The sequence below is a fragment of the Lissotriton helveticus genome, chromosome 2_1 (assembly GCF_964261635.1).
Source record: "Lissotriton helveticus chromosome 2_1, aLisHel1.1, whole genome shotgun sequence".
Classification (NCBI taxonomy): domain Eukaryota; kingdom Metazoa; phylum Chordata; class Amphibia; order Caudata; family Salamandridae; genus Lissotriton; species Lissotriton helveticus.
Window position 1 is genome coordinate 1,114,107,715 of NC_136059.1, and position 20,678 is coordinate 1,114,128,392.

A 20,678-nucleotide genomic window follows, 5' to 3' on the forward strand; every position below is an offset into this window, starting at 1 on the left:
CTAGTTTTTTGGTTTGGCAGAAAAAGATTTCAACAGGAAAAAGATTCTGCATAGTAGATACTAACTTTTGTACACAGCCTTGAGTTTTTAGAGAGAATTGTGTCAGTAGGACAATTTCTACTTAAAATCGAAAACTGTGTGCACATGATACTAACCTATGTACATGTACTTGTTTTGCTTCAGAAGGTGTGCTTTCTGTAAAGTTTTCACCACAGTATGAAGGGTGCAAGTAGTATGATCTTTAGCACCTTCAGATCTTGGTTATTTTAGCAAATAATGTTTTTTGTTTTACAACTGCTGCATTGAGTGTACACTGTTCTTGTCACTCAATTCCCATGTGAATTGTAGGTTCAGTTCATGGTTATTGAGGGTGGGTAGAGCACATAGTCTGCTGGAGGAGATATATTAATCACCTCTTCATCATATGGAGAGGGTCTAGGGAATCAGCAAATCAATATATTTCCTCCCTCAAAAACAACAGCTGAATCTACAATTCACAGGGGAATTGAGTACAACACAGGTTAACTTCCTAGATTTGAGGGTATTTGTAGATTCCAATACAATACACACAGCCCTCTACAGAAAGAAAACAGGAGGTAATTCAGTGCTACATGGGAAGAGTAGCCACCCCACAAACTTGAATCGCATCATCGCCTATGGGGAATTACTACGAATCAAGAGGAACAGTTCACGAGAGGAAGACTATAGCCAAGCAGCGAAAGAGAGTCTCCAACGCTTTAGAGCTAGAGGATACTCAGAATAATCATTGACATGCAGCACCCCATTTGTAGTTTATTGCTTGGCCTGTCAATGCGATCTTCAATACGTGGGCAGCACCATAAATCCAGTGCAGGTGAGGATTCTGGAACGTCAAAGAGCTATAACGGGTGTAGATATTAATTATCCAGTTGCACGCCACTACGCTAGTCATCATGAGAACAACAGGTCAATTTTGCAGTATTTCTGTTTAGATCATGTCCCGAGAAACATAAGAGGGGGCAATAGAAAGAGGTGCTGAGAAGACTAGAATTGCGTTTTATTATAGACTTACAGACAAAGTCCCCAGAAGGTCTAAATAGTGGGGAAGAGCTAGCAGTCCACTTATGATCTAGAAAAAAAAGAGTATAAGAAAAGTAGCCTTCATTGGTGGGAGGGTTGGACGAGGACTGTATATAGAAAGAGGCGCAGATCAGCACGAGTTTTGCAGTAAAGATCCCAATTGTGGAAATAAAGTTAATACCAAGCTATTGAACAGCCTACCAAGGCTAGATATTGTCAGGGAATTAATCTCATCCAGGGTATAATTGAGTATCTACACATCATGTGAACTTCGAGATGAGTTTGTAGGTTGATACGATACGCATAAAATAATGCGGTCATTTGCTAGGTTGAAACAATGTGATTTGCTTAAATCATAAAAAGCATGAAATTATGGTGTAATTTACTTGGTTGACAAATTGTGATTTGCCTAAAGTTTTAATTGTCATAAACGTGAATTAGGACATGTTTCAAGATGGCGCTCGAGAAATAATTTTAATACCAAGCTATTGAACGGCCTATTCAAGGCTAGATATTGTCAGGAATGAAGCCCATGTAGGGTAAAAATGAGTATGTAAAAATCATGTGAACCTCGAAATGAGATTGTAGGTTGATACGATAAAAGCATGATTAAATGCGTTCATTTGCTTGGTTAAAATAATGTGATTGCTTAAATTATAAAAAGCATAAAATTATGATTTTAATTTACTTGGTTGACAAACTGCGATCTGCTTAAGTTTTAATTGTCTTAGGCATGTCTATGGAACTATAATAGATTGAAAATGCATGAATTAAAACATGTTTAAAGATGGTGCTCGATATATTGTATTAGTCCGTAGTCCATTACTGTGAAATTGACATGTGGTAAATGCTGCCTTGGTTACGGCGCCAGTCGACATTGACGAAGGCTGACGCCAAAACGCGTTTGTTGACATAAACTTATCGCAATAAATCTGAAGGAGGGTTTAACCTAACAAGAGTGCTGGTCTTTATTTACGCAAGTAAGGAGCTGAATATTTTAGCAGTTTGCCACCACTTGACCGCGCACCCGCTCATGAGTGCGGACACCCAGGAAGGACAAGGAGCGGGAATATATATAGATATATATGTATTTATTTTATTCACAAACTGCACTTCTAAAGCAACTAGAGCCCTAAAGGTGTCAAAAGAGGTGTAAAGGTTGAGTGACCACTGCGCCTTTTACCAGGCCGGGTCACCCCCTTGCCTCCCACGCCTGCTGCTGCCTGCCTCTGCTTGCTGCTAGGACGACCCAGCCGCCGCTGGGCCGCCCGGATCTCCCCCTGCCTCCCACGCTTGCCGCCTGACCCAGGGACAGACCCGCCGCCGCCGCCGGACGCCCAGAGGTTCCCGCCGCTGCCCCCCTGCGGCCCCGCCCACCACCAGCCCATTGGCCGCCCCGCTCCCGCCACCCAGCTGACCCGCCCACCCGGCTCCTACTTATGACGCCCCCAGAGCGACCGCGCAGCGGACGCGCGCAGCGGGAGCACTGATTGAGCGCCGAAGGTGCGCCAAAGGTAAGCCCGTCTACGCCCGTCCGCGCCTGGACCGCGCCCAGCGCCAGGACCCCTGGCCCCCGCAGACCCCAGCCCACCCACCGGACGTACGACGCCGCCACCCTCAACGCACTCAACGCCGGCCGAACCCCTGGATGCTACCGAGCCACCCCGAGACGCACCCACGGACCCTTCATCTGCCAGTCCTGCAAGTTCTCCTGCATCCGGACCTGCACTGCACCAGCGTCCACCAAGCAGAACACCAGCAGCAACCACCTGAAGTGCATCCTGCTCAACACCCGCTCCGTCCACAGACACGCCGTCGAGCTCTGGAACCTGCTCGACACCACAGCCCCAGACGTCGCCTTCCTCACGGAAACCTGGATGAACGCCTCCTCAGCGCCCGACATCGCCATCGCCATCCCGGACGGCTACAAGATCATCCGGAGAGACCGCGTCAACCAGACAGGAGGAGGCATCGCCATCATCCACAGGAACACCATCCGCATCACGACCAACACCGACGACACCATCGCACCCGCCGAACACCTGCACTTCCAGATCCACGTCAACCCCAAGACCACCCTCAGAGGCACCCTCATCTACAGACCCCCGGGACCACGCACACAATTCAGCGAGGACATCGCCGACTTCATCAGCCCGCTCGCCCTCCCCTCAGCCGACTACATCCTCCTCGGGGACCTCAACTTCCACCTGGAGAACAACGACGACCGCAACACCACCACCCTGCTGGAAAACCTCGCAAACCTGGGACTCAAGCAGCTGGTGACCACCCCCACCCACTACGCCGGACACACACTCGACCCGATCTTCTCTTCCAGCAAGGACATCGCCTTCAGCCACGCCACGGGACTCCAATGGACGGACCACAGCTGCGTCCACTTCAGCTTCAGAAGGACCACGCTCCACCATCACCAGCAACAGGCTCCCCGCAGAAGCTGGAACAAGATCACGGCAGACCAGCTCACTACGTCCTTGAGCAAGAACCCTCCCACCAGCACAACGAACCCCAGTCAAGCAGCCACCAACCTCACGAAATGGATCAGCGACTGCGCAGACGAACTCGCCCCGCTGAAGACCCCGCCGAGCAGACCCGGCAGCAAGAAAGCCCCATGGTTTAACGACGAACTCAAGAGCTCCAAGAAGAACTGCAGAGCACTCGAGAAAACCTGGCGCACAGACCCAACACCAGACAACATGACTGCCCTCAAGCTCGCCACCCGAAAACACCACCAGCTGATCCGCGCCACCAAGAAAACCGCATTCAAGGAACGACTGGACAACAACGCACACAACAGCAAGGAACTCTTCAACATCGTGAAAGAGCTCTCCAACCCCAACGCCGGAAACAACGACATTACCCCTTCGCAAGACCTCTGCAACACCCTCGCCTCCCACTTCCACAACAAGATCGCGGACATACACAACAGCTTCAGCACTCAACCAAAGCACGCCACGACCGAACCACCGCCCCCCACCACCACCCTCCGCGCCTGGACCCCGATCAGCACCGAAGACACCATCCGCACGATGAACTCCATCCACTCCGGATCTCCGACAGACCCCTGCCCTCACCACGTCTTCAACAAGGCCGACGCTGTCATCGCTCCCCACCTGCGGGACATCATCAACACCTCCTTCGACATCGCCACCTTCCCGGAGAGCTGGAAGCACGCCGAACTCAGCGCTCTACTCAAGAAACCATCAGCAGACCCCACCGACCTCAAGAACTACCGCCCCATCTCGCTGCTCCCGTTTCCGGCCAAAGTCATCGAGAAGACCGTCAACAAGCAACTGGCCGCCTTCCTCGAGACGAACGGATCCCTCGACCTCTCGCAGTCTGGCTTCCGGGCCAACCACAGCACCGAGACCGCCCTGATCGCAGCCACAGACGACATCCGAGCTCTGCTCGACAACGGAGAAACAGCGGCCCTCATCCTCCTGGACCTCTCCGCGGCCTTCGACACTGTCTGCCACCGCACCCTAGTACAGCGCCTCAGCAACGTCGGAATCCAGGAGAAGGCACTGGAGTGGATCATCTCCTTCCTCACCGGAAGGACACAGAGAGTCCGCCTCCCCCCGTTCAGATCCGAGGCCACCGAAGTCATCTGCGGCGTTCCACAAGGCTCCTCGCTCAGCCCAACTCTCTTCAACGTCTACATGAGCCCCCTCGCAGCCATCGCACGACAGCACAACCTGAACATCATCTCCTACGCCGACGACACCCAGCTGATCCTCTCCCTCACTAACGACCCCGCCACCGCCAGAGCCAACCTGCACGAAGGGATGACAGAAGTAGCCAAATGGATGTCGAACAGACGCCTGAAACTGAACTCAGACAAGACGGAAGTCCTCATCCTGGGATCCTCACCCTCCGCCTGGGACGACTCCTGGTGGCCCCCCGCCCTGGGCAGCGCACCCAAACCAACTGACCACGCACGCAACCTGGGCTTCATCCTGGACTCCTCCCTCTCCATGACCAGGCAAGTCAACGCCGTCTCCTCGTCGTGCTTCCACATCCTGCGAATGCCACGCAAGATCTTCCGTTGGATCCCCACCGAGACCAGGAAGACGGTCACCCAGGCCCTCGTCACCAGCCGTCTGGACTACGGCAACTCCCTCTACGCCGGAACCACCGCCAAACTCCAGAAGAGACTCCAGCGGATCCAGAACACCTCAGCACGACTCATCCTGGACATCCCCCGCCGAAGCCACATCTCCGGACACCTGAGAGACCTGCACTGGCTCCCGGTCAACAAGAGAATCACCTTCCGGCTCCTCACCCACGCACACAAAGCCCTACACAACCAAGGACCAGGATACCTCAACAGCCGCCTCAACTTCTACGCTCCCACGCGCCAGCTTCGATCAACCAGCCACGCCCTCGCCGCCGTCCCCCGCATCCGAAGAGCCACCACAGGAGGAAGGTCCTTCTCCTACCTGGCCGCCAAGACTTGGAACTCCCTTCCGACCCACCTCCGCCTGACCCAGGACCACCTCGCCTTCAGGAAGCAGCTCAAGACCTGGCTATTCGAGCAGTAGCGGACCCCCCCACCCCAGCGCCTTGAGACCCTCCGGGTGAGTAGTGCGCTATACAAATGCTCTGATTGATTGATTGATTGACTGATTGAAGGTTCAAATGTATTCCAGCCCAGATTTGGAGTAAGTACAAAAGGGGGTTGTGATGGACGGAGCATCTGAACCAATCAAACACTCACACCCAGTCAAGAGATCTGGGTTTGATCCATCACCGTTCTTTAGCCCACTCTGCCACCCCAGTTCAGACATGGCTATATGCAAATCAGTCTGACCCTGTGCCTCATGGGAACAGTCCAGCCCGAACTGCCAAGCCATGCCTTCCCTGGACCAGAAACAAGCTTCCGAGAACCGGTTTCTGGCATTCCAGCCGTCTTCAGCCCGGCTTGCTTGAATCCAGTGGCAAAGTGAGCAAGGGACTCACGTCTGAGCATACCCTGCCACACTTATGGCGGCCAAAGCGGTACAAAAGGGGGTGGTGATGGACAGAGCATCTGAACCAATCAAACACTCACACCCAGTCAAGAGATCTGGGTTTGATCCATCACCGTTCTTTAGCCCACTCTGCCACCCCAGTTCAGACATGGCTATATGCAAATCAGTCTGACCCTGTGCCTCATGGGAACAGCCCAGCAAGAACTGCCAAGCCATGCCTTCCCTGGACCGGAAAGAAGCTTCCGAGGACCGGTTTCTGGCATTCCAGCCGTCTTCAGCCCGGCTTGCTTGAATCCAGTGGCAAAGTGACCAAGGGACTCACGTCTGAGCATACCCTGCCACACTTATGGCGGCCAAAGCGGTACAAAAGAGGGTGATGATGGACGGAGCATCTGAACCAATCAAACACTCACACCCAGTCAAGAGATCTGGGTTTGATCCATCACCGTTCTTTAGCCCACTCTGCCACCCCAGTTGAGACATGGCTATATGCAAATCAGTCTGACCCTGTGCCTCATGGGAACAGTCCAGCCCGAACTGCCAAGCCATACCTTCCCTGGACCGGAAACAAGCTTCCGAGGACCGGTTTCTGGCATTCCAGCCGTCTTCAGCCCGGCTTGCTTGAATCCAGTGGCAAAGTGAGCAAGGGACTCAAGTCTGAGCATAGCCTGCCACACTTATGGCGGCCAAAGCTGTACAAAAGGGGGTGGTGATGGACGGAGCTTCTGAACCAATCAAACACTCACACCCAGTCAAGAGATCTGGGTTTGATCCATCACCGTTCTTTAGCCCACTCTGCCACCCCAGTTCAGACATGGCTATATGCAAATCAGTCTGACCCTGTGCCTCATGGGAACAGTCCAGCCCGAACTGCCAAGCCATGCCTTCCCTGGACCGGAAACAAGCTTCCGAGGACTGGTTTCTGGCATTCCAGCCGTCTTCAGCCCGGCTTGCTTGAATCCAGTGGCAAAGTGAGCAAGGGACTCACGTCTGCGCATACCCTGCCACACTTATGGCGGCCAAAGCGGTACATAAGGGGGTGGTGATGGACGGAGCATCTGAACCAATCAAACACTCACACCCAGTCAAGAGATCTGGGTTTGATCCATCACCGTTCTTTAGCCCACTCTGCCACCCCAGTTCAGACATGGCTATATGCAAATCAGTCTGACCCTGTGCCTCATGGGAACAGTCCAGCCCGAACTGCCAAGCCATGCCTTCCCTGGACCGGAAACAAGCTTCCGAGGACCGGTTTCTGGCATTCCAGCCGTCTTCAGCCGGGCTTGCTTGAATCCAGTGGCAAAGTGAGCAAGGGACTCACGTCTGAGCATACCCTGCCACACTTATTGCGGCCAAAGCGGTACAAAAGGGGGTGGTGATGGACGGAGCATCTGAACCAATCAAACACTCACACCCAGTCAAGAGATCTGGGTTTGATCCATCACCGTTCTTTAGCCCACTCTGCCACCCCAGTTCAGACATGGCTATATGCAAATCAGTCTGACCCTGTGCCTCATGGGAACAGTCCAGCCCGAACTGCCAAGCCATGCCTTCCCTGGACCGGAAACAAGCTTCCGAGGACCGGTTTCTGGCATTCCAGCCGTCTTCAGCCGGGCTTGCTTGAACCAGTGGCAAAGTGAGAAAGGGACTCACGTCTGAGCATACCCTGCCACACTTATGGCGGCCAAAGCGGTACAAAAGGGGGTGGTGATGGACGGAGCATCTGAACCAATCAAACACTCACACCGAGTCAAGAGATCTGGGTTTGATCCATCACCGTTCTTTAGCCCACTCTGCCACCCCAGTTCAGACATGGCTATATGCAAATCAGTCTGACCCTGTGCCTCATGGGAACAGTCCAGCTCGAACTGCCAAGCCATGCCTTTCCTGGATCGGAAACAAGCTTCCGAGGACCGGTTTCTGGCATTCCAGCCGTCTTCAGCCCGACTTGCTTGAATCCAGTGGCAAAGTGAGCAAGGGACTCACGTCTGAGCATGCCCTGCCACACTTATGGCGGCCAAAGCGGTACAAAAGGGGTGGTGATGGACGAAGCATCTGAACCAATCAAACACACACACCCAGTCAAGAGATCTGGGTTTGATCCATCATCGTTCTTTAGCCCACTCTGCCACCCCAGTTCAGACATGGCTATATGCAAATCAGTCTGACCCTGTGCCTCATGGGAACAGTCCAGCCCGAACTGCCAAGCCATGCCTTCCCTGGACCGGAAACAAGCTTCCGAGGACCGGTTTCTGGCATTCCAGCCGTCTTCAGCCCGGCTTGCTTGAATCCAGTGGCAAAGTGAGCAAGGGACTCACGTCTGAGCATACCATGCCACACTTATGGCGGCCAAAGCGGTACAAAAGGGGGTGGTGATGGATGGAGCATCTGAACCAATCAAACACTCACACCCAGTCAAGAGATCTGGGTTTGATCCATCACCGTTCTTTAGCCCACTCTGCCACCCCAGTTCAGACATGGCTATATGCAATTCAGTCTGACCCTGTGCCTCATGGGAACAGTCCAGCCCAAACTGCCAAGCCATGCCTTCCCTGAACCGGAAACAAGCTTCCGAGAACTGGTTTCTGGCATTCCAGCCGTCTTCAGCCCGGCTTGCTTGAATCCAGTGGCAAAGTGAGCAAGGGACTCAAGTCTGAGCATAGCCTGCCACACTTACGGCGGCCAAAGCTGTACAAAAGGGGGTGGTGATGGACGGAGCATCTGAACCAATCAAACACTCACACCCAGTCAAGAGATCTGGGTTTGATCCATCACCGTTCTTTAGCCCACTCTGCCACCACAGTTCAGACATGGCTATATGCAAATCAGTCTGACCCTGTGCCTCATGGGAACAGTACAGCCCGAACTGCCAAGCCATGCCTTCCCTGGACCGAAAACAAGCTTCCGAGGACCGGTTTCTGGCATTCCAGCCGTCTTCAGCCCAGCTTGCTTGAATCCAGTGGCAAAGTGAGCAAGGGACTCAAGTCTGAGCATACCCTGCCACACACTTGTCTGAACTGGGGTGGCAGAGTGGGCTAAAGAACGGTGATGGATCAAACCCAGATCTTTTGACTGGGTGTGAGTGTTTGATTGGCTCAGATGCTCCGTCCATCACCACCCCCTTTGGTACCGCTTTGGCCACCATAAGTGTGGCAGGGTATGCTCAGACGTGAGTCCCTTGCTCACTTTGCCACTGGTTTCAAGCAAGCCGGGCTGAAGACGGCTGTAATGCCAGAAACCGGTCCTCGGAAGCTTTTTTCCGGTCCAGGGAAGGCATGGCTTGGCAGTTCGGGCTGGACTGTTCCCATGAGGCACAGGGTCAGACTGATTTGCATATAGCCATGTCTGAACTGGGGTGGCAGAGTGGGCTAAAGAACGGTGATGGATCAAACCCAGATCTCTTGAGTGGGTGTGAGTGTTTGATTGGCTCAGATGCTCCGTCCATCACCACCCCCTTTTGTACCACTTTGGCCGCCATAAGTATGGCAGGGTATGCTCAGACGTGAGTCCCTTGCTCACTTTGCCACTGGATTCAAGCAAGCCGGGCTGAAGATGGCTGTAATGCCAGAAACCGGTCCTCGGAAGCTTGTTTCCGGTCCAGGGAAGGCATGGCTTGGCAGTTTGGGCTGGACTGTTCCCATGAGGCACAGGGTCAGACTGATTTGCATATAGCCATGTCTGAACTGGGGTGGCAGAGTGGGCTAAAGAACGGTGATGGATCAAACCCAGATCTTTTGACTGGGTGTGAGTGTTTGATTGGCTCAGATGCTCCGTCCATCACCACCCCCTTTTGTACAGCTTTGGAGTAAGTCCACATTGGACATGGTCACTCATAGGTACTGCAAGATACTCCCATAGAAAACAATGGAGGCAGTGAGTAGTTTAATTTCCCTGCCTCCACTGTTTTATCTGCGAGTGTGGTGCGGTATCTGTGAGTGACCATGTGTGGTGTGCGCTTGTTCCAAAGCTGTGCTTGAGTACATTTACTCCTTGATTGACGCATTTCGGTCTGTAGTAACTTTAAAAGTGTAGTTGTAAATAGCTATGGTCCTACTTTTTGTATAGGTTTGTATTAGTGTCTCCCTCCCACAATCACTCCTCAAATTTTCCTAAACCCCACCAATTTAGGAGTAAGTATTCTCAATTTTCCAGCCACTCCCTCATGTTCCTCCCACATTTACTACTAAAGTATATATCTACTTGTGTGGAGCATTCTGCTGGTGGTGAAGATCTCCACATAAGATAGGAGAGGCAGAGGCATCAAAATGTAGGTTTGTGAATAGCATTTTTAAGTACATACATACTTCTACTGTAGTAGTTTACATACTACAAAGTGTAGTTTGTAGATAGGCCCCAGAATTTCATAGATTAGGATTCTCCATTTTGGCCCATTCAGGTTCAAAGTTTGAACCCCATTAATAGTGGACTAGGACTCAGTTGAGAGGCATTTCTTTTACAATTTTTAAAAATATAATTCAAAAAGACAAAGTAATTATATATTGAAGCCTTGTTGTTGTAACATTTAAATTTTACAAAGCATAACATTGTATCTGCACTGATCAGCATTTCCTGCAACACACCCACGGCAATTCTTTGAACTTACAGCTAAAAAACTAGCCTTAACTGAAGACCTGCAAATCTTACTGACCTCTCGCAGTATACCCTTACCATATACTGCTTGCATTATATTACTTACCTTATATTGTTATAACTCTACATTGCAAGGTAAGTACAGGCAAGTATAATAAGCGAACAACATAAATGATATGGCTAAGTATAGGATACAGAGGTAAAAATAATAATCGTATACTTACCATGATGATGCTGTGGTAGACAATATCCTGCAAGCAACAACTGAAGGTCGATTTATTGACCTCAAAATAGTGTTCTTCAAGTCCTGTCATGCCTTACAGCCATGCTATGCAGAAATAGAGCTGGGCAAACCCCTTGATGGCTCCCTGCAGTCAGATCTGGGATTGAGCATTTGACCCTATAGACCAGTTTTAAACGCAAAGACTCTCTGGCATCGTTCCCAGCTATTAGTGCCCCCCTTCACAACACCCCAGTACTCAGACCTCCTCTCTCTACGGGCCATTTCTGTTTAAGCTGCCACAAATCTTGGCATGGATTTGAGCCTGATTCCACTCTATACGTCTTCCTTTGCTGTACCCAGTGAAAATTGTTCTCTTAATCTTGCTTCGGCAGCTGCTCCACCTGTCCTATAATTCTCGCTATTAAAACATTTCAAATCTTTATTTGTTTTGAAAAGAAAGACCATGAAAGATACACTTGTTATATAATTTGCACAGTGTATCAATAACTAAAACGATAGTAGTACAATTCAACAGCAGGTTTTAAAAAATAGCCACCAGCGGAACAGAGAACAAGATTTAATAACATCTGTAAAACCATCAGTGCTGGCCTACATTTAGTAAAACCATAGTCCTTAAGCAGGGCTACATAAGTGATACATCAATTTATACAAATTACGAAAACAAAAATTTTAAAAACTAAAATAAACGCCTATCAAGACAAGCATTGGCAAAGCCAATAGGTCTTGCCTACGCAAGAGCTATTGTCTTTTCCTATGTATGTTAGCTATGTTGCACACCAGTGTGGCTGCTGTTCAGCACGGCAAAACGTTAGTGGTACAGAGTGGAGTGGCAAAGAGTGGAGTAGAGCATTGTGGAGTGTCATAAACTGGAGTGTGGTGGAGGGGTGTAAAGTAGAGGGACATAGGGAAGAATAAAATGCCGTAGAGTGGAGTGGAGTAGAGTCTTAGAGTGGAGTTGCATACAGTGGAGTAGAGTCATACTGTGGAATGCAATGGGGTAGAGTGGAGTAGAATGCCCTAGAGTGGAGTGGCGTATGGTGGAATAGAGTGGAGAGTGGAGTAGAAGGGAGTAGCATAGAGAGTCACAGAGTTGAGTGACTGAGTGTACTGATATATTTTGATGGTACTAAAATATTTGTTACCAGCACACTTCTGAATTACAAAATGGAATGGAATGGAAGGAGAACTTATATAGCACAAAACTCTCACCCTACGGGTATCCTGGCGCTTAGTTGGAATAACATCAAAAGACAGCAGACTCAGGCGTCAATATCCGTAGCGCTAATAGGTGTTCCTAGGAAAGAGACAGGTTTTTAAGTTCTTCCTGAACCCTGTCAGTGAATTTTCTTGTCTAAGGTGCAGGGGCAACCCATTCCATAGATGTGAGGCCAGTATTCCGAACGCTCTACCCACCTTCCGGGACTTTTTAAATCTGGTAGTTGTGACCAGACTAGTGTTTGACGATCAGAGCTACCTACTTGGATTATACCAGGTGAACATTTTTTGCACAGGGATAGGACCCTGCCCATGTGCTGCGCTATACACGATACAGAGAGATTTAAAATACATTCTCTCCTTGATGGGTAGCCAGTGGAGATCTTTTAACGCTAATGCTGTGGATGACCCACGTTGTCTGTTTAGTGTCAGTTTTGCTGCCACTGCCTGCACCCTCTGTAGCCTCTGCACGATGTATAGTGGTGCTCCCAAATATAGGGAGTTACAATAATCTAACCTGCTCAGTATTACACTTCTCACTACGAGTGGTCGAGTGTCTTCGGGTAGTAGGGGGAGGATCTTACGCAGTACACGTAGCAGAGAAAGGCACACACTGGCAGTTTTGTCGGCTTGTATGTCCATCTGGAGGTTTTCATCAACCATAACTCCCAGATCGCGTACTACTTTAACCGGAACCAGAGTTTCACTCTCTTTAGTGAGTTTAAAATCTATTGGCAGTGGTCGGGACACTCTGGTAGCAGGACAATACACTACCTCAGTCTTTCCTCCGTTCAGCTGCAGGGAGTTTCTCCTGAGCCAGCTTGCAGTTTGAGACATACACTCCTGAAAGGTGTCCATGGACACCGCTTTCTTCCCCTCCAAGGAGAATATCAGTTGAGTGTCGTATGCATAGTTGACCAGGTCTACCCCAAAGGACTTGATAAGGGGGAAGAGAGGGCGTAAATAGATGTTGAACAAAATAGGGCTTATTGCCGAGCCCTGTGGCACCCCGTGGTGTACTGGAAACATGTTAGAGATAAACGGTGTTAGAGATACAGCTAGTTGTCTTCCTGACAGGTATGATCGTAACCACTGCAAGGCTCGACCTTTGATCCCCACGCTTTCCAGTCTCTCAACCAACCTGGCCCGGCTCACCGTATCAAATGCGGCTGACATGTCCAGTAATACAAGGACCGAGGAATTACCATGGTCAGCCCGCATTCGCAGGTTATCCATTGCCGTGACCAGCGCCGTCTCTGTCCCGTGTCCCGGCCGAAAGCCAAATTGATCCCCATCCAGCAAGAGGTTGTCCTCGAGATGACTTGACAACCTCTTGCTGACAATCTTCTCCAAGATTTTAACCGGATAGGGCAATAGGTAGATGGGTCTAAAGTTTGCTGGATCAGTGAGGTCCAGGGTTGGTTTTTTTCAGCAATGGTGTAACGACTGCTTGCTTCCAGATCTCAGGAACCACCCCTTCCTCCAGTGACTGACAGCAGATCTTCCATAGCCCGTGGAAGGTATCTTTGCCCAGGGCCATCCAGATCTTATAGGGGAGCGGGTCTAGGGGGGGAGCCTGACGCAACACTTAGAGCGAGCTGGTTAAATAAATCCTCCGAAGGGGCATGAAAGGTGTCCATTGAGTTGGTACTCTGAGAGAGGATGTCAGGCGTCAAGGTCAAGTCATATGGGACATCAGATTGAAGTTTACTGACAATGTTGGCTATTTTGTCCCTGAAAGAGGAGGCTATATCGCCACAGAGTTCCTGTGATGCCACTACCTTATTGCTTGCAGAGGCTGGGCTAGAAAGCTCCCTAACGATCTTAAAGAGAGCTTTGGTACTATTAGGGGCTTGAAGGATGGCTTCAGCATATTACTCTGCTTTGGCCCTAGCAATCATTTCCTTATATTGGGTCTGAGCCCGTTTCAGTGCTTGTTTATCAGAGTCCCAGTAGGCCCTCCTCCATTTCCTCTCTGCTCTTTTACAAGCTTCCCGTAGCTGCTTCAGTTCGACATTGTACCAGGGAGCCAAGATTTTTTTCCTAAGTTTTAAGCGTCTTACGGGGGCTACTACATCAAGAGTTTCCCCCACCGCCTTACAGTAGGTCAGATAGTTTCCTCTACCGACGAGGAAGAGGAGAATGTCAGCTGATCCTGAAAGGGCATTTGGGCCCAGTTTTTTACCACCTTTTTCCATTCTCTGCCCTTCCTAAAAAGCGAAGACTGGTTGTTTTTATCCGCTGAGCTGGGCAGTTTAATTACAAAGTGGATCAGGAAGTGGTCGGTCCAGTTTTGAGAAGCAATATCAACCACCTCAGTGGTTCATTTTGGGCTTTCTGAATTCTGATATATTCAGAAATATTTGCACAGCTCATTTACAGACATTTAAATTGTGTTGTGTACTGGAACACAGTACCTGGCAAGATAGTACTAAATCCTCTCACTTAGAAGTTACAGATAGAAAAATAAACAGAAAGCTCCCTCTGAAGACAGAGCCTGACACTTGACCTCTGTCATTCAACACACAGCAAATGTGACAAGATAAGAGCAAAATATAAAGGCCTTTTTACAGAAAAAAGAGGACTGTGGAAGAATACAAGGAGCGATGGTGAACAAGCTTTACTCCAAGGGAGGGATGAAAATATGCTGGACAGCCTAAAACAAATAAAGCCAGCAACAGAAAGCCAGAAATGTGAGTTACAAACCAAAAAGTATAAGCAGTGGGGGAACTGCATTCCATGGGGAGCTTTCTGAATGCTCACAAGAGCTATCCGGTAGGCTATCACCTACATCCTTCCTCAAGAACCACGCGTAAATGTGTACCCATCAGAACAGCAGATAGGAAGCGACGCCCCTTGGTCCTTCTGGAGTTACATGTCCACCTAGAATTAAAATTCAGCCATTACATCACACAAAGACGTTGCAGGGAAAATCTGATTGTAGCTTTAAAGTTGGAAATGTGTGGTTAACCTGATTACTGTAATTCCCCCAATCAGGAGTAATACCTAGATTCCAGATGCGAAAAAGTACAACAATACCTCATCGGGATATTAAACGTGATGTACCGCTCACCACTAAAAGAGGGCCTACGTGTTTGTGTTTGTACCTGTCACATGAAGTTTAACAATCACGGCTGCCCCTTTGGCGTGACAGATGGAGGGGTGGCTTATGTATGGGAAGGTAAAATAAAGTCCTGAGTTACAGCTCCATCTCCCGATATATTTATCGGAGGGCCTTGTTAATTTAGCATTTAAGCAAACTTTTGTGTGCACTTTACATTATTCTCGAAGCTACCTTCCTCGCTGCCAACCCTCACTAACACTGGCCCCTCGCTTGTTGAAGACCTGCGCATCCCCGCTGCAGCCGATAGGGGCCAGCAGAGAGCAACGTCTGTCCCAGCCAGCTGCGCTCACCTGGACACAGGGAGCAGCATCTCCAGCACCAGGCAACCGGGGAGGAGGGAGGAGGGAGGACGCTCTGCAGGGGGGAGAAAGAGAGAGAGAGAGAGAGAGCTGGCACCGACATCCACCAACCTTTGATCATGCAGGGAGCCCGGTGCCCAGAGGCGGTCCAGTACCCTGTCTCTCTCTAGGGAGGCCAGCCAGCAACCAAATAAACATACAAACAACAGCAGCCTCCCTAAATCCCCCCAGTGCTCCCGGCAGGCTGGGATCCTCTCTCTGCAGAGCTGTCACCTCTGCCTCGGGGGCGCCCCCGCCCAGCAGCATGGAGCACCTGGCACACGAAGACATCGAAGCCTGGCTGGATGATCACTTGGACTTCACCAGCTCTTACTTTGTCAGGAAAGCGAGCAGGTAAGAGAGCTGGGGAGGGTGTGAAGTGATGGGCGGGAGAGGGCTGTGAGTAAACACACTCAGTGTGAGCTGATGCCTGCCCCGCGAATAGCTTAAAGTGGGAGGTTGCGTGCAGGGAGTATCCATCCCCTTCTCTCAGCTGAGGAGCGACGGGTGACTTTGTTAGAAACCGGCACCCCCGAATAAACGCACAAAAGTCAGGGTGGTACCCACTGTCCTCTCGCAGCAAGGCTTCCATGGGAGAGCCCGGGCGGGCTGTGACTCGTCCTCGCCGGCTGCTGCAAACACCGCGCTCCCTCCGGCCGCCTTTGCCTTTCTAGGAAGCAGCAGAGAGCGGGACGGGAACTTTCCCAATCCTCCAGCATTAGATTTATTGCGCTCATTCCAGACCCGGCACTCCCTGGGAAGAGAGGAAACACAGAAAACATCTCGTAAAGTCCTATCAACACACAAGGGACCGTTTTCTTCCGAAATGTCGGGGTGTTTCGGTGCAGCCGTGTGGTCGCCCCGCCGCTGGACTGCCCGCAGCCCGGAGCAGCACCTCTGAAGTTTCCCCGGGCTCGGAGGGAGAGGACGCGGCTCCGGCGGGGAGGTTTCCCGGGTCGATGCGGCCGCGCCCGGGCTCAGCCGCGCTCCCGGCCGCAGCGGGGCCTGCGCGGGGGGCCTCCCGCAAGCCCGGCGGCGGAGCCTCCTCCTCGGCGTCCCCTCCCCCGGGCTGCTGCCCGCTGCGCCTGCTGCCGGGCCCGCGGAGGTCCGAGCGGGGGGACGGCGGCGGCATGTGGCCGCGGAGGAGAGCGGCGGCCCGGGAGGACCACGGACAGGAGGCTGCGCCCCAGGAGCCGGGCCCGGCCGCGCCTCCGCCACCAGGGGGCGGCGCCGAGCAGCCCGCCGACTGCACCCTACAGTGAGTTCAAACGCGGGGCTGCGGGGGAGGGCAGCGCTGAGTGCGGGACAGGAAGGAGCATAAAACACAACAATGGGAACAAGCGACAGGCACCCTCAGCACCCCCTCAGGGGCACAGCGGAGCGCCGGGAGTCTAGAGAGTAGGGGCATGCTCCGCATTACTTTCTCTTTTTGTATTTTCCTTAATGCTATTAGTTTACTTTGAGACTCGGCTGAACTTTTTTTATTCTGTTGTCATTAGCTGATTTAGTAATAATGTACCTGGTGATTCTAGAAAATATTTCAGGCCATGGAATAGCTCATTTATTGTCCAGTACTTGCATTATTTAGGTTTTTGCCTATCACTAAAATGATGGAGAGTCCTGAAAGGGGAGATGGAGTGACTGTTCTTCATGTCATATGTGAGGCCCCGTTTCTGTTGTGCTTGCTTTGCTCAGGGAATAGTTCTGTTTTTTTAGCCTGGAAAATGCGTTCGCTTTCAAGTGAAGGGCAAAAATCTGTCTCTCTCTCTCATTGGTCCTCCTCAAAGTACGCCACTTCACTTAAACTTTTGTGCCAGATGTACTCTTCCTGGTGTTTTGTGCAGAACATCTTGCACGGAGGAAAGAATGCCCCCGAGCACAAAGCGCAGAGTACGGATTAGACTCGAGTTAAAAAAAGTGTGTGCGAGAGCAGGACAACGAGCACCCCCCTCCCCACCCGGCGCTCACACTGCTCCACATAAGGAGAAAGTGGAGCAGTGGGGAGGAGGGAGGCCGACACCAGCCGCACCGGGGGGCTTGATGCCTCGTGATAAACATGCCTGGCCCCCTCCCGGGGATGAAGGCAGACACCGGGCGGCGGCAGAGCGTGGGGACAGCTGCAGCCGGACTCCTGTAGGCGGCCGCACTCCTAGGTAAAGGGGATGCTGAGTTAATAATGACAAAGGTTACCTGGAAAGGGGTGGGTACAGTTTAGATAACTCTCAGCCTACCAGGGATTTTTATCATGGTTACCTGACATTGGGATGCTGGTACCGGTTAAACGTCCCAATGAAGTTATGTGAATTTGGAGAATAGGGCGTAAGGAAGTAAGTGTTGTGTTTGTTTGTTTGTTTTTAAACTGAAAACGAGGGACCGTCCTTTCAAACGAGAAAGACGCTTTGTTTTAGGACTTTATTTCATAAAAGCGAATGGAGCTCGGCTGTCAATGCTGAACCCTCTTTATGTTGGCAGCACTGCTGTCTCCACGCCTAGCCCTGCACCCTCCCTGTGGGTGTGGAGGGCACGGCAGGGCTGTGCCTGGGCGGGTCATGGAGAGGGGGCGTTGAGAGCCCCTGAGACGATTTATCGACCCACCGGGTGCAGCAGCCCCTGGGTACCACCTGCTTCCCAAGCCCCATCTGTGCAGAGAGATATCGGATTGCACCACTGTGGACGGGTGGGTTGCTGCGCATGAAGGGGTGTGCACAGGCTGTGCAAGCAGCATGGGAAGTTTGGGGAAAGGATAGAGTAGCCGCCCCTGGCAGCTGCTTTAACGTGAGTTCAAAGCATGGTTCCTACATGGCTCATTAATAGCCCCCTCTCACAACACCAGGTTGTGACTTCCAGGGATCCTCACAAAGATGGCGGTTCTCACCTGAACAAGCACTCCAGGGCTCAGGTTGAGTGAGTGGTGCACTGTTTACATTTTGAGAGGGTTCTACTCTACTTCCTGCGTTCACAGGCTCCTGCTCCGCCGTGGGGTTGTAAGGTGTTAAGCTTGACAAGTAGCCTTAAGGTGATCGTTTTTCAGAGCAATAAGTTGCCGGAACTGCATTGAGGTGGAATGAGCTAATAGTGGGGCTTCTGGAACAAAGAGTGAAAACAACTCTTGAAGACTCAAGACCCAAAACAAAAAGTAAACCAGCAGAGTCTGTTCCGTTTTTAGGAACGGGGAAACTAATTGTCTCACGGGTCCTTTAGCAATTGCACCATCTCCAAAACAAGAAATGCGAATATTATAATGTAAAAAGATTATTAGTTTGTTGAGACGTTGCTTCTGTTCTTGAAGGGAGGGCGCGCCTCACCTGTTTACACACATGCAGATGTTCTGTGCTTTCTGACCAGATGTGCAGTCCCTTCTGCCAAGCTACCTATTTTCAAACGTTTCCATTTATAAATGGGAACACGTATAATTTGCAAGAACACGTATAATTTGCAATAACTGTCCCCACCCATCACACGTTATCCAGAGTGTAACTGGTGCATTTGAAGTACATGGCAACGTAGACTGGGATGAATCATTTGCTCTCCCACCGCCTGGGGTGCAGCACCTGTGTAATTGGGGTCACTTTGAGGTCAGTCATTGATAACAATTACCAGGGCTCAAGCTGACAGTCTGACAGATAACTGCGAGTCTAGGAACATGCTAAAAGTTAACATTTTCCCTTTTTCCCTCGATCCCTCTATGCAGTTATCTCGAGGGCGGTGGTGCGCATGCGCGCAAACTGCAGACTCGTCCTCTGGTGCACGTGTACACTTGGTGGTGCTGCTGACCTTCCTTACATTGTGTACAATTGACTATGCTTTCAGTCCCCACATACAGATCTTTGATGCTATACGCAACAATTGATCTGACAGTAAGATGCTCAAGAGGTCAGGCTTAAATAGGTTGCCATGTTCCCTCACAACAATTGTGCTAAAAGTTACACATCCTCCTGAAATGCTGAGTTCAGAAACACATTCAGCTTTTCGTTTCAAAAACGTCAGTTTCCTGTATTTCTCCACACACAGGAACATGTCTCCCATTATCCCTGAGAAGGCACCGGGTGACATTCTTTCACGTTCTCACTTCTACAGTGCTGTGCTGGTTTGTCTAGCCCTACCCCTGGACTTTGTACATGACAGACAGCGTGAGGAGCACAGTGGATTCCCAACTAGTCCACAGCGAGCAGATGAGCTGCAGAACTTGCGTTTCCTTCTGTTCTGGGGCTTGGCTACTAATAGTGCATCAGGCGCAGTGGCACCGGGAACCTGAGGTATGAGGCTGACAACAAATCATGACTGCCTTTTTCTACCAAACTATCTGCAGACAGTCACAGGTTCTTTCCTTGCATAATAGGCCAATCACTCCCTTGCTACGTCACTGTTCGTTTTAACATGTTGTTGGGGTGCACTGCTGTTTGTGCAGTTCAGCGAGGATTGAGGAATCAATTGTGGTATCGTATTGCTTTCATGTTGGTATTCCCGCCAATTCTACCTTTCGCTGCACAAAAGCTCTGTGAAAATGAAAACTGGACAACCACAGTTCACCACTGAGAGGAAGTTGCCCGGTGTGCAGCCGGCTCCACAGCACACATTAAAGGAACCCGAACTACACATATACCAGCTGACGCAGGTTGGGATGATTTTTAATATTAATGTGTGTACATATTTTTCAGATGTTATTTATTTTGAGAGTATATCTCACCGTACATCCCGGACACTTTTTGTTTTCTAAAATACAGGGGTGACTTCAAACAAAGGGCAAAGTATGCAGTTTGAAAGTTAAATAGACTTCAAAACGGTAACGTTTGTAGAAGGCAATCAACGTGTGTAAGGGTATAGATGTCTGTTCTTAAATATGTTATGCTCCATGCAGTTGTATAGCCCATTATACCCATCTGTATAGTGTCGAAGCGCTTTTGGAATCTGGGCACACCTTGCGGTTCTGAGGTGCTCGCTCCAAGGCACACTGTTCTGTGCATTTTGCATTTCCTTGTTCTCTGTTGTTTCGATGATGATTCTATTGGATATTGGCCGGCCTGGTTAGAATGGGGTATGCATTGTTTACTGAAAGGACGGTCTTGCATTGGGCCGGCTAGATCCTGTTATGTATTTCTGCAGGGTACTGTGTGCATGGATAT

The 20,678-nt window shown here is 50.5% G+C and overlaps 1 protein-coding gene across 6 annotated transcripts in view; it reads left to right on the top strand.

Annotated features, from left to right (window-relative positions):
- The first annotated feature begins 15,631 nt into the window (after positions 1-15,631).
- The window catches only part of PDE5A (phosphodiesterase 5A), an 869,998-nt gene continuing 864,951 nt past the window's right edge, over positions 15,632-20,678 (top strand). For 2 of the 6 annotated variants that reach the window (XM_078675926.1, XM_078675927.1), the window contains exon 1: positions 15,632-15,909. In XM_078675926.1, the coding sequence (XP_078532052.1) occupies positions 15,821-15,909 (89 nt within the window). In that variant the 5' untranslated portion in view covers positions 15,632-15,820. Of the gene's footprint in view, positions 15,910-16,281; positions 16,954-17,658; positions 17,709-20,678 lie in introns of those variants that run through there. The other 4 variants (XM_078675930.1, XM_078675925.1, XM_078675928.1 and 1 more) reach the window with 4 other exon arrangements.